Below are 26394 nucleotides of genomic sequence, written 5' to 3' on the forward strand. Positions count from 1 at the left end.
TGGTGGAGATTGTTGCTAGCAGGAGGCTTTCAGGGACTGCAGGACTATACAGCTCTTTCTCACTGTTGCTTTAAATCCACCTCTGGAGAATGATGCAGTGACTACATTGTGCTGTAGATGTTCTTAGAGCTCAGGCCTAGAGAATTGAATTTTTTCTTGTGTGAGGCTTTTATCAAAAGGAATTTGTGGAAATCTATTTTAAGAACTTTCTTACTCAGTTATTTGTTACAAAAATTTCTCTGTTTCATTGGGTTGTGAGCTCAGATGTCAGTCCTATTGAGGAAGACTGTCTACTTTTTTTTACCTATTCAGGTCTCTATCATTAACTTGGGTAGAGACCAACAGTCCTGATACTTGCCTAGAATTGTCCTGTGCCTGTATTAGTAGTCTGTCCTGCTGACATAGTCTGACTGCTGTTCTGAATGGCTCTGCTTTGTACTCTGTTTCTGCATGTGTTAATAATGCTGTATACAAAGTGCTGTAATGATGCCTGCAGTACAAAGCATTCTCTCAGAAAACACTGATTTTCTTCACCAAAATGGCTTTTGTTTGGTTTGTAGTCCTATAACTATAACACTATTTAAATTTTCCTCACTACATTTTAGATTTTCATTTTTTTTTTGCTGCTGTTCTATGCAAAGAACAATCACAGTAAGAATGAAAAACAAAACTTTCAAGACATAGCTTTTTGAAAATTAATTTGAAATGGTTTTGACATCTTCAAGAATTTGAACCAGAATTTGTGGCTAGTTGTTTTAAGCATTTCAATTATTATCATTGTAGTAAATAATATTTTCTAGAGCTTTTGTAGGTTTCTTGGATGTTTGTGTCCTGCAAGCCCAGGAAGGTGATGTCTCTGCCTCTGCAATTACTGTCTCCCAAGCCTTCTATAGCTGAAGTAAAAAAGCAGCTAGGGAAGAAAGGAGGCTGGGGAGTCCAATTGAAGTGTGTTCATTGGCAGAACACACCTGGTCTGCTCAATGTTAGGGGATGTAGATGTGGTCTGTGATTATAACCCACAAGGCAATGGCCAGGTCCATCTGTGGTACGTGGCTGTTGTAACCTTGCAGCTCTGGGAGTCACATCTGTTGAGAGCTGATGAGTAAAATCATCTTGTAACAAGCAAATAATTTCATCTGAAGTTTCTTAAATAACTCAGTCTTACTGGACAGGTCAAAGTATAAATTCTTTCCACTCTTGCATTTTCAGAAATTCTGGGGAGCACAAAACACTAAAATTTAAGTTATCCCTGGTCCAGATCTAAACTGTGTTGCTGCCTAGTTTAAACCTTAAAAGGGCCATGCAATGAGAGTCTTGAAATAGTCTCCTAAATTGCAATGTATGTCAATATTACTAAGCCTGTTCTGATGCTAGGGCAGAGGTAGCTTTGGGAAATTCAGTGCAGGTCTGTAAGTTTTCTGTCAGTTCAGTTTCTTTTTTCATGCTAAATTTGCAGTTTTTTTCCAAAATTCTCTCAAAATTTTCTTCTTTAGGATATACTGTTATCCTGTAGGCCTTTTTTTTTTTTTTTCCTGATGTTGTAGGATCAGAATTCTTCAGTTTGTCATGTTGCAACTGTGTATCCCTGAACAAAGCAACAGGGCCGCAAGGATGCTGGCTTTCATTGTGATCTGCTCTGCTGCTTTTTGGGGCAGGGTTGATCAAGGGGAATTCAACAGAGTTTTGGTAATAGGCTCCAAAATCAAATGAACTTGTGCAAGGCAAATTTACAGCGTGCCTTTTCTCCTTAAGAAAAATCTCACTGGCAAACAATCTGAAAGGACCCAACATCTCAATAAGACATGGTCCCTCCCCTCTGCTCCCTGTCCTGAAAGGGCCCTTTGTTCCCAGGTTTCAAGGTGGGCTCATTGACTTTCATGTTACCATGGAACCAGTGTGTCTTTCTGCCTGAATTATATTTGCTGGTAATCTCCACAGTTTTTTCAGCAAATTAACCCAGGTGATTTGTGAGTGCACTTGGTTGGACTAAAGGCCAGTGAAGAACCTGTTTGAGTAACCAGATGAAGAAATAAAAGGTGTAAAAATAAAATTCTGGGGTAAGCCTTGATTGAAAGAGGGAGGGCAGCTAACCAGAAAGGCTGTTAACTTCTAGTTTCTATTATGTGTAACACAGGAGGGCTGGTGTTGGATTTGAATGCTGGAAAACTAAAATACAAGTAAATCAAGTAAAGGTCTGTTAAAATTTCGAATTTAAAATTGACAGCACTACCTAGTATGGAGTTACTTAGATGAAAAAGGAAGAGGTACTTTCATGGCAATTAATGGTCCATACAGTAAAGAGCTAGATGATTCTGATTTATAAAATATAAATAATATCAATATCAATAAAACCTATACATACATTTACTATTTTTTTCTCAATACATATCAGCCTGCTGTCTAATAATACAACTGCATTTATCAATTTAAATGGAATAGTTTTTCTTCCAAAAATTCTGATTCAGTGAATTTGAGGAATTTGATGAAATGGACCAATTTTGTTGACCTTCAGTGCAGGAATGATAAACATTTTCATAAAATTAAGCCACCTTGATTCTAGTCCTGTTGTGGAAGTTTCATGCTTAGGTATTCCAAGGAAGATTGGATAATTTCCTAGAAGATACACAGTGATTTTTCATCAGTACTGTGTTAGACATATTTTCTGTTGGTTCTGAGAGAGTCCTTGATTTGCTGAATGTGCTGTCCTCTCATTGAATCTCAGAGTGCTCAGCACTTGGTAGGGCAGGTCCCTGCCAATAGGAACAGTTCCTTTGGCCTGGCATTTCCTTGTGAGTGATAGCACTTGGAAATATCTGAGTCTGTTATTTTAAGAACATCTGTTGTTTCGTGTCACAAACCATGGTATTCTTCAACAGGAGCCTGTGTAAAAGTTAGAATCCAGTTTACCAATTAAGGAAAAAATGGAGTAGTCTTTTCTTAATACAGTACAATTTGAACTAAATAGCATGCAAGTGAAAGTACAATAAGCCAGGAGAAATTAATATCCAGTATAGAGAAGAATTGTTTGTTCTTTCATTAGAGTTTTTACTTATATTTGTGATGATGTTATTATTATGCATGTGGCCAAAAAAATAAAAAGAAACTGCTTAAGTTGGCAAAGTCCTTGAAAAAAGTTGTTTGAAATAGCGTGGGTGTTTTTTTCTCAGGAGGGACAGCTGTGCTTAGCTAGCATGTTGCTCAGTGAGACCGTAAATTTTAGCACTAATCTTCATTTCATGAATTGTTGGGTTTGCTGCGCTGTGTGATAATGTTCAAGGCTGGATATTGGGTTACTAAGAATTTTCTAGTAGTGTGTTTTCTACATTGCATGTACAGCAGCTTTTAATCTCCTGGGTAGGTGCTGTATGTGTAGTGTAGGTCATCCCTTATCACACTATGCCTGACAGCTAAGAAATAAATGAACTCAAAGCACAATTTAGGACACTTTGAAAGGTTCAGAGGAGTTATTTGGTGGTATGGTTTCAACTATTACAGTATCCATTCTGAGCAATAATTCCTTTTTTTTTCTTTTTTTTTTCCTTTTTTTTTTTTTTTTTAGTAAAGCTCACTTTGAATATGGTGGAAGCTGGTTCTTAAATGAAAAGCCTTACCCTCCATGTTTGAACAATTCTAACTGCACAACAGTGGAGTCAATCCTGAGGGACTGCTTGAGAGGATTTATACAAACAGGTCATAAGATGTTGATTTCAGTGAAATTTTGTGATTTTTATCTCCACTGTATTGGTTTCTCTGTTTAGGTGACATCTGTCCATTATTATCTCTAGAGGGTTTCAGGGAAGACAGAGCTAGGTAATGCCTTAAGCAGAATGGATGTACTCTTACAGGACAACTTTATTATTTTACAGACTAACTTCTGTGAGCATACTTGCTTGGACTTTCAGAATTAAATAAGTGTTTATTTAATGTTTTGTCAATTTTTTATATTAATAGGTTAAGACTTCATTTTAGCTGCTTTTATTTCCTGAGTTGCTTTTTGTCATCTCCCAAATAAGAAGTCCAGGCAGTATGGCTTTAGGTTGGACAGGGGTAAAAGGGGATTAGAGGGTTAAAAATTTTAACAAGTCACCATTTCAAACAGTTGCTTGCAAGGGCACACACACCTATTGATAAAGATCTATGCCTCTGGCATGAAAGAGTTCTGAAGATTATATAAAGTAGGCATTTCGGTTCTAAATTGCATCAGACTCCACAATCTAATTTTGTAGATAGTTTTAGTCTTTCTGATGACAGATTTTCCTCTGCATAGTTTAATAAAGACTGAAAAAAATATTTCTTCAAATTTCATGTCAGGTTCTGTGACAAGCTGGACATCTGAAAGTTGATGTTGAATATGCTCAGTATATGCCTTTTCTTATCTGTAAAACAGTCTGAAAACAAAAGCCTTGGTTTCTGTCCCCCAACTTATAAAATAATATGTGAAACAAATCTAAAAAAAAGTTTTACTTACATAGATGAAAAAATGAAATTAAAATATTAAATAATGTTTGCATTATTTTCCGCATGAGGACTTGTGATAATGATGTCTCCAAAGACATATTTTCAGTTTTTTAGCTGTTGCTAAGAATAGTTTCTTTTTGTCTCAGTTTTTCCTTCCCTTATCCAGTACTAGCAAACCAAGACATTTGGTTCTGTGCTTTCTAATACATCATTCTAAAGTTCATACTCTGCTTAGTACCCTAGAAATACACTTAAAAAAATATTTGTAAATAAAATTACACATTTATTCTGCCAGTTCTATGTTTTGTCCTTTTTTGGTTTCCTGGGAGAAAGTGTGGCAGCACACTTTGTCTCAGATTTAATCAGTACCTATTCCTCAGCAAACATACTCTTCTCCTGTCAAAATACTGCATCAAACTATACCTCCTCTGATCTGTTTAATCTAGATAAATGTTATAAAGGCTTTTTGTCTTTTCCCACTCCAGACAGGTAAGATTATCCAGAATGGAGATTGTACATTTTGTCTTGGCAAAAGTTTGCAAGATCCACAGTTGATGAATAGACATCCGCTCTGCTCAGAAGTGTTACTTGATATTAAATAGGCCTAAGAGTAAATTAAATACGTGGCTACACAATGGAACTACTTAAATTTCCTTTGACATGTTATAGTTGTTTACTTTAGTTTATATTTTCTCACCTCTCCTTTATCAGTGTCACTAAGAAAAGAAGTTATCACGATATGCCAGGGTCCTCCCCAACGTTTAGAACACAGCCTTTTTTGGTTTCTCAAGTTGCTGCCTAATTTACACATAGCTCAGTTGTGTGCAGTGTGCTCTGCAGTGAGTCTGCACTGTGCTTGCTGGGCTGACTGCAGGGACTCCTTTAGCAAAGCAGTTGTGCCCTGCAGGGAAGGGCTTGACTGGCTGAACTACTGCGAGGGGTTGTTTTACCATGAAAGGACAGGTTGCTTGAAAGCCTCAGTGAAATGAGAAGGGCAGCCCAGAAAACAAATCTGAACCAACAGCTGTAATAGTAAATACAACATCCTGTTGTGCATGTTATGTGCTATATCTACAGATAAAAGTGATTATTCTGTGGCAAGAAAGTCACAGGTTGATTTTACATCTTGGATTCATCAGAAAAATCAGAACCCTCAGAGTCCTGAGTGATCATCTAAAACTGTGGACTGTGGTGCTATGTTTGTTCTGCACCTGTGTCCAACCAGGTTCAGAGACAGATCCAGGAACCTCTTCTAGGGGCTCTGCCATTGCTGCTCTACAGAGCAGAAGTGCAGAAAAGCACACTTTCATTGTTTCTTTGTGCATTTTTCTTGGTCCCCTCTTTGAATTTCCAGGTCCTGGGATGAGCTCTGCTCAGAGCTGTTGTGTGAATGTGAAGTAAGAGAGGGATTCCTGAGAATGTGCAGGACCTGCATCTTTTAAAGCAGCCCAGACATACTCAGCTGGAGCATAGGGTGCAAGCAGACTTGGCTATAGCTGTTTATACAGGTTGGCCAGAATTTGGAAAGGATGTTATTTCTGTTACCTGAAAGTCTTGAATTCCCAGCCTTGTGTCCTCCAACCCCTTGTTATCCTTCTCTGCCTGATCTGAAGCTGTTCTGTCTCTTTATTGCACTCCTTCACCCCTACCATTTGTATCTGCATTTTGGGATTGCTTGCTTTTGTTCGCTTCCAGCTGATGGACGGGTGTTTTATTTGCTCCTGTGGGTTTGAAAAAACGACTTTCATTTGGAATACTGCTGGGGGGTAAAACTTGAAAGGCCCCAAAGAATCTGTTGGTGTAGAATGCTGGGAAATAAGTTTGTTTGTTTTTTGTTTTTTTTTTTCTGTAGAAAACCTGCCTGGTCTCTGCCTTTTTTTTATTCTTTTTCCAGTCAGCAGCCAGAGCCTGCAGGCTTTTGGGTTCACGTGCTGCTGAAACCCAAGCTCCTGGACCTTGCTACAGAACTTGAAAGGTGTGCCCAGATCCTTTCTCCAATGTCAAAAACACCCATTTCATTTTATCCAGGAAAGACTAATTTTTCAAGTTTTCTTTTTTCCTAACCTTTGTTCCGTATGGAATGAAAAAAATGTAAGAAATGTAGTATTTCCAGTAGATAAAATTTTTGCCCTCCCTGTCTCTTCCCAGAGATAGTTTGTTTGAAAAATACTTTGCAGGACCACCACTGTGTTTGTAGAGAACATTAAGATAAATGTGTTTATAGATAAGCTGTGTTTAGAAACATATGGTTATTTTCATCATTATGATAGGAGGGCTCATCAAAGTCACTTCACTCTCTACAGCTATAGCTAGAAAAGGTAATTACTTTAGTAAATCCATGGTTAGTTTTGTGAGCCTGCTTGCATGATGATATAGTATCTCAAATGCATACTCTTGGTTTTTTAATATAATTTACTTTTATGATTTTCTACCTATTGCTTACTCTTTGTAATTCTGATATTTTTATAGCGTTGGAAAATTCTTAATTGCCAACTGATTTATCCTCTGTTAGGGACTAAATGGACAGCCTTTGGACTTCAAAGGGCATTTAGACTGCATTTGCTGCTTGGATGGGCCTTTTATGCAACTTTTCTTTTGTAGAGTTGTAGGGCTACAGACAAACAACATGTCTGAATTTTACTCTTATTACTTTTAATTTGTTTGCTTTGTTGAAGGTGCACACAGATGTACATGCAATTTTAAGGATGTACTATATACATTATTCATTATTTTTCATTTTAACATAAAGGAACTGATTTATCACTGGCATTTCTGCTAACACAAGATGTTTGTAAATGGTACTTATGTCCTGGTGGTATTCTACATTTCTCATAAAGGATAAATGACCAATCAAGAGTGCAAAATTGTTAACAGCCAAAAGTAGACAGTTGTATGCTGCTGGGACATGTTGAGACTTGATAAGTCCCATTCCCTGAAGATAGAAATAGTACACTAGAAATAGCATAGAGGCTAGAGGAACAGCTCTAAAGATGTTTACTTTTAAATAAAACAACATTTTTTTCTTAATTATGTTTACTACTATGGTGCCCAAACGTTAGTTAACAACGAGGACCCATTGTGCAAGGACACAAACATAGTGGCAGACGACTTTTTCCCCTAAAGGAGAGCAATTTCTCTGTGATTCTACTCTTTGAAGTATTTTGTGGGTGGAGCACACAGTGCCTCCCTGGTTTCTTTTGTGATTTAATTAACCAAGAACACGCTATGTGCATGGTACTTTCCAAAGCTGATGTAGTAAATCTTTCCTAGAGGACTTAAAACACAGTGGGATGTCTCACTGTGCTATTTGCAGTGGCTTTACTCTGTCCTTGCTTCAGTCAATGACAAAACCTCCAGGAAAATTAGTGAGGATGCATCCACATCCAAGCCAGTTCTTATTTTCAGGATCACCAAGTGCAAGGGAATGGAATGTCTACAGAGATAGAGGCTAAAGAGTTAATCATGTTGGTACTATAACAGGTTCTGACAGTTCCAGGAGATGACTGCATATGTTTTTATTTATATACTCTATAATTATATAGACTTTCAGCTGTTTGGGCCTTTTGGCTCTTCTGTAACATGTGATGAAGATTGTCTATTTAAAAAATAGGGTGAAAGCTTAGGTGAGAGCAAATGGGTTGCTGAGTTGTTTATCTGTGCCACCCCAAAAGGAAGGCGTGACCTTGGTGTAGATATTGTAAGTGACCTGGAAAAGATGGGTGAACTTTATACCTGTGGGCCATGACACTTTGCTAACTATTGCTGCTCATGAGAGTGGTTCTTGGCAGATTCCACCATCTGCAGCTGATGTGTGCCATTGGTTTTGGAAATTTAATGTGGGGAAGTATATTAATAATCTGAACAGACAAATACTGAGTCTGTAGCCATCAGTTTGGCATACAGGCATAGCTAATTGTTTTTGTGTAAAATAGACATGCTCAGCCCATCTGTGTATAAATTCCATTATTAATGACAAGCTCCAGCAGCAATAATCTCTTGCTACAGGAACATTTTTTAAAGTAAACTCAATTCTTAGTCACTCATTTTCATTTTCAAAACTGTAGTCCTCTGGTAATTAAACATGGGACATCAGAGTTTCTTAATGAGTGGCTTGATAATGTGACCAGCAATTTGAATACAAGGCACTGTGTGAGATTATTTAGTGCAGATTGGGAGTCCCTGCTGCAGTTAGGAGGAATGCTTGCATTCCCTCCCCAGAATAAGGACTTTGTAGAGTAAGAATTATTTGTCAGAATCCTATGGCGGTTGAAGTTGTCCCAGATATTTTTATCATGTACCATGTTGTGGGATGGGGATGCAGGAGCTTTCCTATGTATGCATTCTGGAAATACTGGAGCTATAAAAGTGGCTATGGCTAATCAGGATTATTTCTGTCACTTTGCTGTGGAGAAAAGTTGCTGTCTAGGTTTTTCCAATGTCTGTGCAAATGTGCATATCTGGGCATTCAGTGCTGAGGGCAACGTATTCCTAATCTGACAAGGAAGGAATCTGGAATATTCCAAACATTTTATTTTGTCCTATGGGCTAATCAAGGGAAACAAGTGCCACATTCTGGCTAGAAGCTACATGACATATTTATTTAAAATAAAAGTGTCAGATAAAAGAAGGATTTTCACACACTTCTCTCATGTGTTTTGGAATAACATTACTTCTCTTATAGAGGCATTTTCATCTTTCTCAAGGTGATTATTTCTAAAGAAGGAATTGAACTATTTGGTTTTTCTTTCCTTGTCATGTTTAGAGTCATCTGTGGCAGTGAGGGGCAGTCTGCTGTACTGCTTTAGCCTTTGTGGAAGAGCTCCAGGAGGAGCTAATGCATATCCTTATTTCTCTGCAGGATTGTTCTGTGCACAGAGAGGTATCCTGAGGGTGTTTCTGAGGCCTTCTCTGAGCAAAGCCAGCATGTGCCCAAGTTAATCTCTGTTTAGCAGGCATTCAGCCGTGTTCTTTGGTCTCAGTGATATCAGAATTAAGCATGGAATGGTAGAATTGATTCTTTTGGTGTTTTTTCACTATATATATGTTTAACAGGGTACAGCAGTGTGCAACCATGTTTTTGGGAAGGTCATGTTTTCATAAGGGAGATAAAGTAGTAGTTAATAAAGAAATTAATAGTAATGTGGATATGTGTGCCACATGTGCACAAGCAGAGCAGACCTAGGGGGATTTTGGTTATATATTTTTTTTGCCACAAGTTGTTTTACTTTGCTTAGGAGAGAATTTAATGGAAGAAACTGGCATGAAAATAATTGAAACTAATGGTATTCCTTTGAGCAGGATTGGTGATGGCTTCAGTGGCCTTGGTGGTTACACAGGTTCTTTAACAATACCTTGAAGGATGCAATCAGAATAGCAAAGGACTAGGCTCAAGTGCAGTGATGGTTGACTGGTGGAACTCCCAGTTTGCAGCTTCCATCTGTGTTTTAGACAGTGTTTAATGCTGAGTCAGCTGTGCCTGCAGACCAAGTTGTCCATGTGAAGAAATGGCTCAAAAGCCCCTTGGCTCAGAGGCTCTGCTCATGAGCAGTTCCTTGTGCTTATCCTGCTGTCACTGTCTCCCCAGCAGAAAGATCAAGCATCCTTCTCCCAGCTGTCTCCCACACATAAGGCTGCATTGACCCCTAGTGTGTCTTCCCTGGAGAAAGCTATTTCAGAAGAGATATTTGTTCAGCTGACTCAAATCCAAAAGATACAGTGAGGGAGTTTAGTAGATAGCTTTGATGTAGGAGGTCAGATGCAGCTCCTACCTTCACTTCTTAATCTACCAGGATTTTGCCACTAAAAGTGTGGCCAGATTCTACCAATATTTTCCTTGGGTTTTGCTGTTTAACAGTCAGCTCTGGAGCTTTCATTTTGAATACGTTTTTAACAGATGGCTTTGGTGGCATTTTACTTTTTGAAATTAAAATGTAAATAAAACATTGCTGTCATATTTTCAAAGTATGTGGTCTGTGTTATGTACAAATTTGTAGGATGAATCACAGTGTACACACAGCTTACCTTCTGATATGTCCTTTGATGATAAATACTGTGAGCATCCCTTTAACTTTAGGGGAAGGTTTTCCTTCTCTAGTAATTCTGTTAGAACTGTTTGCACAGTGGAGGAGCTGAGCCATTTTTGGGGCTGATGCCCTGAAGATGGAGCTGTTCAGAGCCAGATTCAAATCTGTTGACATGGAATAACCAGTATGTGACCTTCCTGCTCCTATAGTGTTTGGAGACCAGTCTTTCCATGGGACTATAAGAAGAACAAGCTGCTATTCAGGTTGAGAGAGGGGCTTAAAGCCTGACCTTGTGTGGTATGTGAGTTAGTATTTAAACAACAGTCTCTTCCTTTTAAAGGTGTGTTTTTTACACTCAAATTCTGTTAGAGTCAATGAAAAATGCTTTTTCAGGCTTTTCACAATTTCACAGCTGATTTTAATGTAGCAGGTCATAGGAGAAATTTGCAGGTGTAGAAAGCAGAGACCTTGAGGACTGCTTCTAAAAATTTTTATTTCCTGAGGTCAGTAGCTTTGGGTTTTTTCCCACTTTTTTGCCTTCCAGACACTATTGGTGCTAAGGGCTGGAACTGGCCTGGATGGGAAGGTGATGCTTTGGCATGAACCACTTCAGGAGCAAAGGAAAAGTGGCAGTCACTGAATATTGCCTCATACTGTGGCTTGCCACTGTGTCATATCAATCTCTGTCAAAATGGATTACCAGTTCAACAGAATTGTTAAATATCTTGTCTCTGTAACTGGAAGGATGTTGCCCTTTGCTTAAAAACTTCAATTTTGCAAATATTTATGGAAACTTATACACACTTGCTTTTGTGCCAGATTGCCCTTCCCTCTGACTAGTGAGTATAGGACAAGCCAATGTTCTGTCCCTGACAGTCACCCCAGTTGCTGATTTATATATTCTTGCCAGAGATCTGTTTCTGTCCCTTCTCAGTTACTGCTGGCCATGTGAAGTGCTGCTGAGCAGCAGTGGGGTATTGAGAAAACACTATTTAAATAAAATCTGCTCACTTTTCTGGCATTTTCCTTTCTGATCAATGTATAGGGCCATTATGTCACTCCCCCAAGCCTTCATTCGTGAATTTAACTAAAAGTCATGAATGCTCAAATGAGTGAGGTTATCACAGCAGCTCATGACATGAACAGAGATATTAGGTTTCACTAATATTTCTTTTCAGTGAAATTTTGCAAGGGTTTCTGAATGTCTGGTAGTGTGCATAAAATTTCCTTATTAGACATTAGCAGGTAATTCTGAATTATATGAAAATTGTTTATTTGAAGGTTCCAGAAGTTTTCATTATACTTCCTTTCTAGCTTTTGATTATGAAGTTTCTTGTTATGATTTTGTGCTGCTGTAATGGAGCAGTCCTTGAGTAGGGAAGTTACTGGAGACAAGTGTTGGGGAAAAAAAAGTCATCCCTGTCATATCTCTTTATGCAAGTTTGAGATGCTTTCACTTTCTCTTTTATCATCAACTTTTTTTTGGTCATCATCCTTTTTTCCTCTGAGTATGCTGTTTTTTCAGCGGACTTTACACACTCCAGTTTTGTGTGCTACCATTCCTTAGAATCCATTCTTTACTAAAATGTTCCAATTTATTTTCCCATTTCCACCACTGCTACTTTAGCTTTCTCATGACAAAGGTGATGCTTTTAACCTTTCTGCAGTCTATTACCAAAACATGCTCTCAGCCCATTCCTCTGGCTTTATTTTCCTATCTGATTGAAGTCATTGTCTTCAGATGAGATTTTTAAGTCTTCTGCAGCTGATCCTTTGGAACAGAGGAGAAGTTTTCATGCCAAATGGAGCCCCAGCTCTTGCATCTGAGCTGTGCTTCCTGGAGGTCTCCCACTAAAGTCCCTTGTTAGATGGTTTACTCCTACCTGCTCCTACCTACAGTTTTTGTGTTTGCAGGCAGGTCCTTCCAGGCCATGTACTTTTATTCTGTTGCCTTGTGTGTTACTCTGGAGAAGCTGGAATGAACATTCTGGGACACCTCTTTTGGCATCACAGCTGTGAGGTCTCTTTACTCTTTGGCTCCAGTCCAGAACAAGCTGAAGTCAATGGAAAGATTTGAATGCCACTGCTTCTTCATGAATCAACTGTGCATAAATGCTTGATAGAGGTACACCAGAAGCATGAGAGGAAAATTATCTTTACAAGGACTCTTAGTTTTGAATGTCTTTTAATAATAGTTTCTCACTTGTATCAATACTTCTCAAATAGAATGGGGTTTTTTCTACATTGAAATCATGGTAGTGATTCTTATGTAAGCCTGAAATAGCTCAATTAAAGTCAGAATGTGTGTTACTCAGATATTATGGCTGTTTAAACCATAGAGTATGTGTTTTTTTAATAGTGCTGCTATTTTGTTTTTTGTTTTCAAGATCTTGGTCTGCTTCAATGAAATGAAAGTGGTTTCATTAATTTCTCTTATAGTGCTGGAGCTTACCAGTAAAACTAATAACCTTTTTTTAATTCTTTTTTTTTTTTTCAAGAGCATATTCATCAATCTGAAAGGTAGAGGAGTAGGAAAAAAATTCCTTCCCTGAATGCATGCACAGAGCAAGTAAGACAGGCTTTTGTTTACGTGGTCAGGTTACAATCTGTAAATGTTTGAATGACCTTCCATTCATATATTTGAATGGGAAAATGTATTAACGTTTTCAGAAGAGAACACTGTTGTCTAGAATCTTATATGCAACCTTTAGAGTTGTGTTCATAAATATTATGCACATGGCTGTTTATGATTTAAATAGCCAGGGAGTGTCTGATGTCAGCTACTTCCCCTAAATAAAATACTCAGGACATGTACACCTGGTTTGGAGCCAACTGGCTTTGATTTGCTTCCTTTCCAAATGCCTTCATTCATAAATGAGCAACGTGATCCTCATGCTGGGAAAAAGAAACCTAGAAGTACATGGTGAACACAATTTTACACAAAATAGGGACATACTTTCAGTTTTTCACAAAGCTCAGTGAGAGTTTTATTCAGCTTCCTATAAATTAAAGAGAAATATTTCTTTTGACTTCAGTGGGATTTGGACTAGACCCATAGTTACTACACTGCATCAATGATGGGAGCAGCAGGAGCCTGAGAGAGAGAAAAAATCATGGATATTTGTCCAGTCCTCTGCCACTGGGAAAGACCTGACTGGCACCAGAGGCAGGGGATTGGTGCTTTGAGACAGTGACTGTTGCAAGGCAGTGACCTCAGAGGGATGCAGAGCTATGGTGAAAGGAAATTTCTTTGCCACTGCTCACTCCTGGGAGCCATCTGAATGGACAGAACCATGGGCCCCAAGGGTTTGTGAAAGTGACTGCTGAACAAGGAATAAGCTGGAGAAAAAGTTGATTGGAAGTTTAAATCTCTGAAGAATTCAAGGTTGAATAAGTGGGAAAGCATAATCTGAGTACCTGGAGGCATAAAGCTGTGTGTGAAGAGTTTAAATGTAAGGTTAAGTGTCAGAAATAGAGATATGCATTGCTTAGCAATGGGTCCAAATCTCCACTGTGAAATGGGCATATAAGCATGGGAAAAGATGTATCTCACTGCACGTCACTCTAAAAACAGGTTCACAAAGAAATGACCTCTCAGCAGGGTGTCCATTAAGACAGGGACCAGTTTTTCTGTACTGAGCCCTTGCTGTTGCACATTGCAGATTCAAGTGCTTGGTGGCCATTCCTTGTCTGAGCAGAAAGCTTGGAGATACTCTTACAGTGTATTCTATACAGTTTGTCTCCTTCTCTTTGCTTTTGGGTAGTTTATAGGCTGGCTGGTAGTTTTTGTTTTCTTAGCTGTTTGGTTTTCTTTACCTCTGCTTCATTCTTGATTTTCTGCTGCTGACAGAATTGTCTGTGGTGCGTTTCCCCTTATGGTGCCTCTCTTGTGGTGCCTTTCTTCAGTTCCAGTTTTGTGTTAGATCCTACCATAGGATTTTAATCAGTAGTCCAAAATCCCCATATCTAATGGGGCCTCATCTAACAAAGCTGCCAAAATGTCTGCAAAGTGGTTTCATAGGATTTTTTTATACTTGATACCTCTTAGAATTGCTTGAAGGTTGTTATGACTATTTTACAGCAAGAGATAGCACTCCTTTCTGGATAGGGAAGTATGGGAGACTGGATTTAAGGCTTTTTGTTAATATCTGTTAATTCTAAGTCCAAAGGTGTTTAATTTAGCAAAACAGTGTAAACACCAGTATGTGTAGAGGTTTTTATTTATCCTTAGCAGAACACTGATCAAGTGATATCAGACTAGTTACTTTCTATGAGAAAGCTGATTCAAAGAAGCTCAAAAGTTGAGAATCTTGCATGAATTGTCATTCATTTTTCATGTTCCTCACTGTCAGGAAATTTTAAAGGCTTTAAAAATATTTCCTGTGAATGCTTTGAGTAAGGAAATTTTTTACTCCAGTCTGAACTTGTTTTGGCATTTAGTTTGATCACCTTCATATGAGAAGCTTAAATGTTTATTCCTTTCAGAATTTCAGAGCCTAGAGACTGTACCTGAACATGCTGGACAGTGAAAGTTTCCTTAAAGAGGGGTGTTAATAGTGTGTGACAAAACTACATTGCTCAAGGGGATCTTTTTTCCAGGACTTACAGTATTGTAAGTAGTGTTGCAGGACTTTGGGAAGCCCAGTCCTTCAGACCTGTTTAGTGTGGAAGCAGGTCAAACTCTAAAGTAAATTCATGTTGTTAACTTTCATGTACTCTCTTGGCTGGGAATTAAGCTTGTGATATAGGGACTTCTGATTGACATAAATATTGTAATTATTCTTGAAATAACTAATGAAGCAAATTTGGAATATATTTTCAGTTTAAATCCAAATCCATGGTGGTTTCCTACACACTTCCTTGCACATGTGTTCTTAGTTAAAAATGCCATTTTCTCTCATCCAGTAGCTTTTGTTCTTGTGGTTTAGGGATGCACCTTCTTGTTCTGAGAAACATGCAAAGGTCCCCAAATCAAATTTATCTTGATAGTTCCTCCTAGTTTATGCAGGATGGTTGAGGCACAAGTTGCAGTTACCAATTATGATCCTAGACTAATAGTGTACTGAGTATCTCAAAACATCATCTAGTTTTATGGGTTGAGAGCCCTGGGAAGCACTCTTCACCTTGCAGAAGAGCACCAACTTGTGTAAATTCACTTGTCCTCAAAGAATTTCTAGCCCAACTTTTTCTGTTTATTTGGTGATTCTGAAAAAGACCCAACAGCAGAAAAGTTAAAATGTAAGTAGACTTTGCCCAGTTACTTCCCAGCAAATTCACACAACAAAGGGAATGTAGGTGAAAAGTGTTGACAGACCAAGTGTTTTAATTAAAGATCTTCAGCTAACAAACAGTTATGAAATTAGATTTTTTCAAGATTTTTCTTTCTTTTTAGGGTGGGAAGAAGTCCTACAGTGGGCCATGTGGGGGCCGCAATTGCAGTGCTGGATGCAAATGTTTTCCGGAGAAGGGTGCACGGGTAAGTTTGTTTACACTAATGTAACTTGTCCTTGCCTCTTATCAATCTTTTTAGAAATAAATGAATAAATAAACACCATGTTAATATGTGTAATTCTCAATCTAATGACCTCATGAAATGACATGATGAGGACCAGCTGCATTTCAAATGTCCCTGGCCAAGATTTTAAGAGCTGTTCTAAAGATTTACAAATGGCTCACTTTGTAATGAGTCTTCAATAGAATCGTATTTCTTTATGGGATCTGAGCCCTAGTTCAAAAGAAGTCAGATGGTTTTTAAGTAGATTACAACAATTAAAATTAGGAAAATCAAAGTAGTGTGGGCTTCCAGTACAGATTTTGCCCAGGCCTTACTGTAGTAGTTTCTGTTTATTTGTGAAAGTGTTTTTGATTTGTGTATTTGGTTGTGGAGGAATAATAACTCAGAATGGATCTAAGCAATTCCCTTTGAGGAAGTTGCTTGTGTAGCTGAAGTCTCTCTCTCTCCAAAGTCTTCATTTGAAGAAGCCAAATGTTTAAGCAACATTTCTGTAAAAATCTTTAATTTCTTTTGATTTTATGAACAGACTATAACTTATCTTAATGCAGCTGCTTATCCCATGTCTTAGGGGAATGCAGTAATTGACTTCACTCTGCCTTCAATTGCAATGTTAAGTTTTGTCCAGATGCCATCTACTTAACGTTTTATCTTAAGCTCAAAAGCATTTTAACATGTATGAAAATGAATCTTACAGATTTTGCTTTTGGAGATGAAAGGAGGAAAGAGCACACAGTAGGTACTTGAGGAATTCAAAAAGCTTAAAGAGCAGGGAAATAATACAAGTTGTCTTGTTTAATGAATCAGCTGTAGTTCCCAAAATCATATTGAAAACTCATCCTCTGAGCAAAACCAAAAGGAAATTCTTATTTAAACACTAGCAATCCTGATTTTTTCCTGTCTATTTCAGTGACACAGTATGTGTATATGCCAGGCATTGCTTTTTGGATTGAATTTAGGAAAATGTTGCTACTTAAAAATTATTGTTTGAAAAATGATGGTTTTTCTAATTGGGGACAGAGTTGAGTGTGAATGCTTAATTGATAACTGGTGATGTGTTTGCTGAATATAAAAATTCTTTCAGTTCATCATGTGGCAGAGGGAAAACATGTCTAAACAGATAAGCAGAAAAACTTTGCAAGGAAGTTCTCAATATACCCTAGAACATAAGTTAAAGTGAATTGCTCAATACCTTTTGTGACTAGATACAGTAAAGGACAGACCTAGTTTGGTTCTGGAACAAAATATCCTGTAAATGCTTTGACCTTTAGACAGCAATGAGCATCATTCTTCTGTCTCTCTACATTCCTGGGGTCCAACTTGATTGTTTGAAGTGGCCACAATGTTGTTGACCTTGCAGTTTGAGCTCTTGGCATATCTTTTGTTAAGATGTCACAAAGATTTTAGGCTGTTTTCATTGCTGACCTGAGAACTCATTTGGCTTTTAGCTTATTTCTTATGTGACCTGTATGGGCTGAGCATTTTCAGTCCTCCAAACACATATTCCATCCTGCTGAGACCTGTCCATGGAGTGAAGTGTCTGCTACAAGTGGTAATCTTTCCCTTTTACAACACTACTTCCATCAAGTGTGCTGAGCCCTCCTGACACCTTCTTGGACATCTGCAGGCAGCTACTGGAGGTCTGCCATGCCTGAGGATATGGAGGTGGCTGGCTGACCTGGGAAGGGATGGTGTGATTATGTGTCCTGCAGCACAGCTTGTTTCTTGCAGGACACTGTACAGCCTGAGGCTAATTCCTTGGCTTCCTGCCTAGCTGCTTCCCCACTGCTGCAAAGCCTTTAAGTTTAGAAAGGGAGACAGGACTTTGTCAATGCCCTGAATCCATATTTTGTTAAAAAAACTGTTTCAGCTGTCAATTTTCCACAATTAACCAGATGAGAATAAAGCTAAGCTTTCTTTTTGAAAGAAGGAAATAGCTAAAAAGTACAAAAATGACAACAAGCTGACAGTTTAATGAAAATAATATAGACAATGTCCTTAAATGTCCTCCTTGAATGCACTTTTGATCAGATCAAGCTTTAAAATTTTTATTTAGGCAATGAAAATGTCAAAACTGCCTCAGACTACTTGATTAGTAAGAGATGTTTCTAGAAATGGGATGCAGATGTGTGTAATCCACAGGTGCCCATGTTCTTGTTTTTTCTATAAACTGCTGCTGTATGTGCAGGATATATTAAAAAAAAAAACCCCAAACCACAAAAAACCACCAACCAACCAAAAAAACCCACCCCAAAACTCCACAAACCAGTATAATCTCACTATCTGTAAGACCTTGTTAGAAGACTAATCTCTATGCAGTGAGTCAGCAATTTGTGGAATAATTGAGATTCTTTTCTGAAGGAAGGGTGGTACAGAGCTTGTCTAGCAGCCCCCTAGGGAGCTCTCCTAGGAGTGTGGTAAGGCACATCTCCTAAAAGAGCAAAGTTTTCCTTCTGTTGTCTGAATGCTTGCCTTGCATTTGAAAAGCTGTAATGTTACCTTGTAGCAATTTTACTGTGAAGCCTGCGCAAGGAGAAATCTGTTAGGGAAGCATTCTTCATGTTAGCCAGTGATTCAGAACTGGTTCTTTTATCTAATGATGAGTTAATGAACAGCCTGTGTCTGTGTAATTCAGTGGTCAAACTCCTGGCCATTGCAGCCATTCTCCCCTCCTTATCAGCTTTTATCTTGTAAATATCTGCGAGTAGCAATCCAGTGATTTGTGCAGAAGTCCAGTTCTTCATGGAGCAGTGTTACCTTCACTGAAGGGTCCCAGCTAGGACCTTGTCTGGAGGTTTTCTCAGAGGTCAATGTAAAAGGTTAAACTGAGTGTGTGGCTCTTACTACTGAAGTGCACAAGAGGATATCTACACATGGTATGATAGGGTAACAGTAAATGTAATAGCAAGTGAAGCCTAGGAAACTGATTTTAAACCTAGGAGTTTTGGATCTGGTTGTTCTGCTCCTCTAAACTGCTTTGTTAGAATTTGTACTGATTTTGATATAAAAGCTAATGTAATGCTCTGCAAAGGAAATGCCAGGGAGCTTCCCAGAGGTTACCCCTACCTAGCTGGAGTCTCTAGGTGAATGTGTGGATCTTCTAAATCTCTGTGTCCCTACTCTCGTTTTTCTGGCCAGCTGAGATACCAGTTATCCAGCTAAGGCAGTTTGAAAGGGAATTCTGCTGTGATAGTACCCAAATGAACCCTGGTACATACAATGTTTTGGGACAGGAGACAGTCTGAACACAAACTTACACTGAACCCACTTTTGCATACAAGACTTACATACAGTCATCTTTAGGAAAAACAACTGATGGGTAGAAAAAGTACTTTATAACAAATTGTGAAGAACAAAAGGAAAGGTGAAAGAAAAGCAACCATATTAAATAAAAAGTTAAATGAGGAGGTGAAGGTAGATTCTTATACTAGTCCCTATCCTAGTGCAAAGATATGTTCACTTTCAGTGCAAGTGAGTGATCTACAGCTAGAAGATTTTTGGGACTGTCAGAAGAATTTACTGTGTTTAAAAAAGTGTTTTTCATTCCACTTGCTCACTGTTTGTCCACAGTTTTTGGGGAGGGATAGTGCTGCTGAGAGCTTCATGCTGTATTGGTGGCTGTCTTGCTAAGAAGTGCTCTGCAGATAAGTCAGCAGGGAACAGGAGGCAGTTTTCAGACTTTCAGAGTATCAAGAAGCACTAAATACTTGGCGGCCTGCACCATTTCATTTTGCAGCTCATTTTGCATTTGTTTATAATAATGTTGGCTTTTCTGTTTTTATAATGTCATCAACTTTCAAACACTCACAAAGATAAAGTAGCAGACCCAGTCTTTGTTGCAAGAATACCTTCTCCTGATGCCTGTTCACTTATCTTGGAATTTATAACAATATTAGAGTTTGTTTTAAACTTTGCTCAACATGTGCTAGAGCTAATCTTTTGGGTTTTTTCATTCTCCTCCACCAAAAGAGAAATTAAGGAAAAAAAAATTTCTAAATTGTTTCCAAGACTCCACAAGCTACTCAGGAAAGGCTGTGTCCCAGGCAGCTTTTACAGCTTACAGGTGCTGTAAATAAGGAAAAATTCGTGTTACTAATTATATATATTATTTTCCCTGTAATATGTAATCATGTCTATATATATATATAAGGTGTTCTTTAAAGCCCATTCAAATATTATGATATGATCAATTAGAAAACTATTAATGGCATTATAGAACCACTTTTCTGTCTCAAAAAGTATCTCCACAGAGACTGTTTCTAGCAACTGGTGTGGTTGGAAGGGGGTGTATCTGTAGAATGAGGCAGCTGGTTCTGGGGCCATGATGGACACTTTACAGTGGTCCAATAAAGTAAAGGACTGCTGGAGTGCATCAGGTATGCCAGGGAACCCATCCCCTCACCTGGTCCCACTCAAACAAAATCCTCTTTGTCTACTCCATGACTACACCACAGGGTAAAGCAAAGCATTGTGAGTAGGAGGAATTGACTAAGATTGAGAGATTTGCTGAAAAATGTGGTTGCTATCTGAATGAAAGGTTGGTGTGTCCAGAGATACATGCAATTCCCCATGGCTGTTCTGACGTTAAAATGATGACAGTAAATGTAGTGTAAATTATCTCTGAGCAATCAGTTTTTGATAGAATTACTGTGGCATTCAAAGAAGCAAGAAAAGCTAGACAGATCCTCAACATCCATGCAGTGAACAGTGTAACCTGAGGTCAGAACTTTGGATGATTAATCTAATTGTTATCTAGCATAAACTGATGTCGCACTGGCAAGAGATCTTAGATTAACTTTTGTCTGGAACTAATCCCCTCAACTTAATGCTGGGTGTATGAAGTGTCTCTCTTGTGATAATTAGTTGAAGATTGGTTGACCTTTCTTTGTTATGAGATTGTAATAATTATAAATTGTATTGTTAATAATGTTTGCTGATTTCTGCTTTGGCTGGTTAATCACTCCATTTGGAACAGTCAGTGATTTCCTAATTAAACACAATTTCTTTGAAAGTGTCGACTCAACAAAATGATTCTTTTTTTGCAGAAGTGCTTTACACAAACATATTTGCTGGTGACAAAATTCTTTAATGCTGTTGGTTCAAACTTCTCTGTGTTTCAATGTGGTTTCCTACTCCCTGGCTTGACAAGCACTGTGGGACATAGTGCTGCCATTTGGATACCCATGGCCTGCAGGTTGACCAGTTAAATTCAAAACAAACTGTGGGATGCTGCCATTTCTTTCAAACTGACAATGCCAAAGTGTGAGCTGTGCTAAATGCACTCACCATGGATTCAGGTACAAGTAATACTGGGATTGTTATCTGGTTATTTTTGTAAAGATGGACTATATGTAAATAATGTCTAATTCTTGTTCCAATTCCCTTCTGGTTAAACATATAAAATGCCATCATTTGGTTTGGGAAGAGGATTATCTATAACATTGAAAAATGTTGACCATCTGTTTGCTGTCATTAAGAAGTTCTGGAAATATTTTGGAAGAAAATGAGGTAATAGTTAAGTCAAACAAGTTACGTGCCAGCTGCTTTTTTTAACAACTGCCAAGGTTTGTTTTTTTTTTAAGTAATAAAACAAACTTTGCCAAATGTAGCATTAAACAATTATTGTACATGTCGTCCTGACCGAACCTAAATACACTGAGCTTAGCTCTCTAATGAGAGCCATGCCAAATACTAAAGCAGCAGAAATAAAACCAAACTCACTGCATTTGAAAGGGTTCCTTATGCAATGGGTATCAAGACCAAACCTGTTCCTATGTGCAGTCTTGCATCATCTTTAGGGAAGACTTCTCAAAGGGACAGGCCCCCATCTTATTGTAGAATTCAGTAACAACTGTGTTGAAGCAGGGTGACCACTGAGCCTCTGGTAGCAAACTCTTCTCTTTGATTTGGTTTGCAGTTTTGTCTGAGAGGACATGTGTACTAAGGGAGGCTAAGTGTATTGTAGGAGATGTATCTTGTTAAGAAGATTTCCACAGCTTTCAAAACTAACCAGGATCCATGGCATTTCTGTGTCACCAGGGTGGGTGAGGTAACTCTGTGACCTGAAACTGTTTTTCACTCTGCCTGCAAGGGCAGCAGATTTTGTAATTGCAGTGGGGGACCTTTGAAATCAACCAGAACACAGGTCTTCAAGCTGTGCTCCACAGAGCACTTCCAGATGGCTTAGAAAAACCCAGTGAAGATGTGTCACTGTTCAAGTAATTGTGCTCCCTGTGAGCTTTAACCCAGGAGCTTAAAGTCTTTACACTATTTTGGAAGCAAATAGAGCATTTAAAAAGCTCCTTGTTTCATCCTCCAATGCTGTGAGTTGTCTTAATTTAAGAAGAAATTGTGTAGTCTCACTATACCTAGTGAATGTCCTTTTTGTTCCTGTTTTTGAGTCTGAAAGTTTCTCGTTTTCCCAAACTGAGCTTCTCAGAGGTGAGGTGTTACTGAAATGAATGGAAGCTGAGATGACTCCTGAAAGTCGTGCTCAGCTGGCACAGTTGGGTCCCTCTGCCCTGTACTGTCATAAATCCTCCTCATCCGAAGATACTTGGTGATTCTCTGCTCTGTTGCTGGCACAGCTGAGGGTGCAGGCACCTTGCCCTGGGAATGGGAACTGTATCATTCCTTGTTTGTCCCAGCTGCCATGGCTACCCCAGTAACCTGCAGGAGGAACGTGCTGTTCCCCTTGGAGGCAGCGCCATCACTCCCACTGATTTCATTTGAGGTGTGTAGACAGATGGGAAGGCAGAGCCAGACTAGCCTTGTCTCTCCCTCTTTGGAGCCTTGCCACGACCGACCTTCTGTTCTAACTTTGTATCTGTGGCACTTTCTCCAAGACCAAAAGTGATAAGTTGTGCTGAGGATTTGCTCCATATGGACAAAACAGAGAGTTCAGCAAGAGTTTCCTAGTCCTGACCCCCTCAGCTTCCTAAGTACAGGAGAATAAAAGCATGTATCCAAATTCTTTCTTTGTAAAAGTTGTTGGCTTTCTTGGCCATAGAATGGACACTTTGAGTCTGTGATGTTTTACTTGCCACATAACTCCTTAGATTAGGTCTAGCATCAACCTTTCAATTTCTCTTGTGTATTCATTTATTCATTGTAGGAGAAGAGTTGTAGATATTCTTAAAATTGTTTTCTGTCAGCCGCTTCACCTTGAAGTCAGAAAGAAAACTAATTTCTGTGGGAAGATAAACTCTCTAGTGTCCTGCCCAGGACAAGAAAAACAAATGTTATCGAGAGTCTTTGAGACATAGAATTGCCTGGTTGGGCTTTTGCCTAACAAAAGCTGTAGAATTCTGTGCAAGTAGTCCTGTAAAGCTGTTTCAGTTGAAGACAGATTTTTGGTACCCTCTAATATCTGAGAAATGGCACAAGACTTTCCTCTCTAAGCATTTGATAGACAAGAAGGGGTAACTGATATCCTGCCTTGAAATTACCCAATTGGCATTTTCTTCCAGCACATTCTATATTACTCATGTACAGTACTCATCACCTAGAGTATATCTTTTTGTCCAGGTTAAATTTTCTTAAATGCCTCATTTTTGTCATGCCTCTTTCCTCTCACCCCATTTTAAAACTTGCTCATCTTCTAGCAAAGTGTGATTGGCTCAGAATATTCCTGGTACTAATTATTTGTTAAGCTTCTTAAAATGAGAAGAGGTGCCCTTTGCAGAAACAAGAGTCTTTTTTAAAGAGTTTCCGCTGGCAGCAAGTGAAAGGTGTGACAGCAGTTTCCAGTGTGATTCCTTGAGTAAGTCAGCCTTGGAAACAGAAGGATCACAGAACCAATCTGTGAGCAAGGCCCAGTTTGGGGAGATTTGGCTGACAGTCAGGTTAGCTGGTTCATGAGCCAGGAAAACAGCCGACAGCAGGGATTACTACAAAGCAAACTTAATTAGGCAACAGATAGGCAGGAAGTACGCCAGTCATGGAGCCTGCAGCCAGAGAGAGCACACAATGAAGGTGGCTTAGCAGGCAAAACTGTGTTTGTAGTGGTAGGAGAGGCTGGAGTGCCAATTAGTTGGAAGTAAAGCTGAATGCATAGGTGTCTCAGGCTACCTGTTTTCTGGGAAATAGGTGCAGTATTTTTGGTGTGAGTCGTAGCTTTTCCTGGTAGGAGATGGGAGATTTTAGGAGACAGGAGAACAGATTATACATTGTCCATCAGTGATAGGCAAGGACAATGAGGGGATGCTGTCTCCTTGTGAATGAAGAACACGTTTGCTGGTGTCCAGCAAAGTGTTAGGGCTGACTTTCTGAACACTTGATGGTGAACAAAATGAAAAACAGGAATAAAAGGGAATGATGGCACTTTTTTTTTTAATTTAAACAAATAAAGCAACAACCAAAGAACAGAACATAGTGGGAATAAGAGAAAAATGTATAACAGGTAGGATACAGAGTGATCTGGCTGAGAATCTGGGTATAAGTGTAAATTGTATAACTTTTCCCTTGACTTAATGTATTCAGCAAAAATAGGAGGAATGTTCACGTGTTTGCCAGTCTCCTCCTTTGAAGCTGTTGATTAGAGACATTTTAGCTGTTGCTCTCTAATCAGTCATAAATCCATTGATAGAATAAGAATTTTTTTGTGACTGACCTGATTTGATAGGTGACATCTTAGAGTTACTCTTTGACCTTCTGTGGAATTGCCAAAATAGAAAACAAATTTGGAGGAAAGGTGCAACATTAGTAAGAATAGCATACTGTGAATTTTATCAGGTATCTCATCCAGCTACTTGTTTTGGAAATAAAAACAATTTAATAGTCTGAAAAGTAACATAGATGCAAATGTCCTTGTTTGTAATGAGTGATTTTTGGAAAGGTTTCTTTGTGGGTCTTTTTAAAAAAACAGTAGAGTATTGCCAAAACTAATAAGCAGAAAGTTAAAATAATTGCAGAATTTCTGGGTTTGATCCATAATAAATACAGTACAAATAGTGCACAAGTTTTGAAGGACTATTAAGAAACATCTGGTTGTCGATACTTTTAAATGATCAAAGAAAGCTGTCTGTATAAAATGACTCAGCATGTGCTGAATTCTCAGTGTATGGGAAAGGAAGAATTTTTTAACACCTGGTGTTTAGCTCTAAGGGTGGTGCAATTCTGCACTAAATTCTGTTTTTCAAAGTTCTATAAAGCTGCTGTCTCTTTAGACAGATCTCTCAGATTTGTGTTCTCTGATACTCTATGTTCTCATGATACTCTGCTGGAACAGTACAGGAGAGCTTGTTCTGCTTTATACCTGGGCTGTGCTCTGTTCCTGAAGCTGGGATTTATTTTAACAGTGGCAAATCCCCCTGAACACCAAATTTCTTTTGATTCTATCTCTATTGCCAGACTGGCACCATCTGTCTACTTGTGTGTCTCTATTACCTATCAGATTCTACAGAGTAAAAATTTCTGAATGAAGGGGGGGAAAAGAGAAATGCATCAGCCAGGGTATTCTCACCATAGCTGTTTGCTGCAACTGCTACACTTTGGGAATAGATTTGGGTGTAAAAAGAACTGTAAGCTCCTGGAGTGTGCACATGCAGAGCCTGTGCTCTGGAAGGCACAATCACTACATACAGCAATTTCAGAGTTTACCTCTGTGCTAGTGAATGTAAGTCATGGAACTAAAGGATTGTGTTGAGCCTGGACATCCTGTCCCCCAATAGTTACAAGATACATGAATGATCCTGTTCAGTAAAGTGGGATGGGGGTCTTTTGTTTATAGAGATTTTATTATTTATGACTGGAACTCCTAACTGCACTGGTGGTGGTTTGGATTGATGCCACTCTCGAAAGTGCAGAAACTGTAGCCTGAGTTCTTGGACAGAGGCTCTGTGGGACCTGCCCAGCACACTGGCTCCCTCTGGTTTGGAGTGGTGAGGAAGCTTCACCTCAGCCCTTCCTGGGGGTCTCCATGCAGGTGTACCAGCAATCTCACTGGGAACACTGGTTGGTGGTGCTCCCCAAATATATTGAGGACTGCTGACCCTGGCATCACTGAGTATCTAGGAACAGCTGGAATGTAAATCAGGATGATTTTATATGAGAAATATAGGTGATAAGGATTTTCTAGTAAAATTTTAAACAAGTTTTGTTTTGTCTTTGTGTAGCTTCATTTCCCTTGATACTCAGTGTTGTGTGTTCTGAATACCTGCATGATGTGTTGTCTCATTTCCTGTATTGTGATGACTAATGGCTGAGGATCCAGCTGAGATGGGGGAAGTCCTGCAGTGCAGGGCAGTTTGAAACATACTGTAGGAGAAAGTTGATGCTCCAAAGTGCTTTCACTCTCTGAGAATTACACTAGTTATATGTTTCTTCAAGTTTTAGTTAAGAAATCTGTTGCTTACTCAACTGTGTTTTCAGGAAAGTAAGTGACTTCACAGAAAATACTTT

General features: G+C 38.8%; 1 protein-coding gene across 1 annotated transcript in view; it reads left to right on the forward strand.

Moving 5' to 3' along the window:
• The window catches only part of COL4A6 (collagen type IV alpha 6 chain), a 110469-nt gene that overhangs the window by 24120 nt on the left and 59955 nt on the right, over positions 1-26394 (forward strand). The window contains exon 3 of the mRNA XM_059859060.1: positions 15874-15957. Coding sequence (XP_059715043.1) covers positions 15874-15957 — 84 coding nt within the window. The remainder of the gene's footprint in view (positions 1-15873; positions 15958-26394) is intronic.

This window comes from Haemorhous mexicanus, chromosome 14 (assembly GCF_027477595.1).
Source record: "Haemorhous mexicanus isolate bHaeMex1 chromosome 14, bHaeMex1.pri, whole genome shotgun sequence".
NCBI lineage: Eukaryota > Metazoa > Chordata > Aves > Passeriformes > Fringillidae > Haemorhous > Haemorhous mexicanus.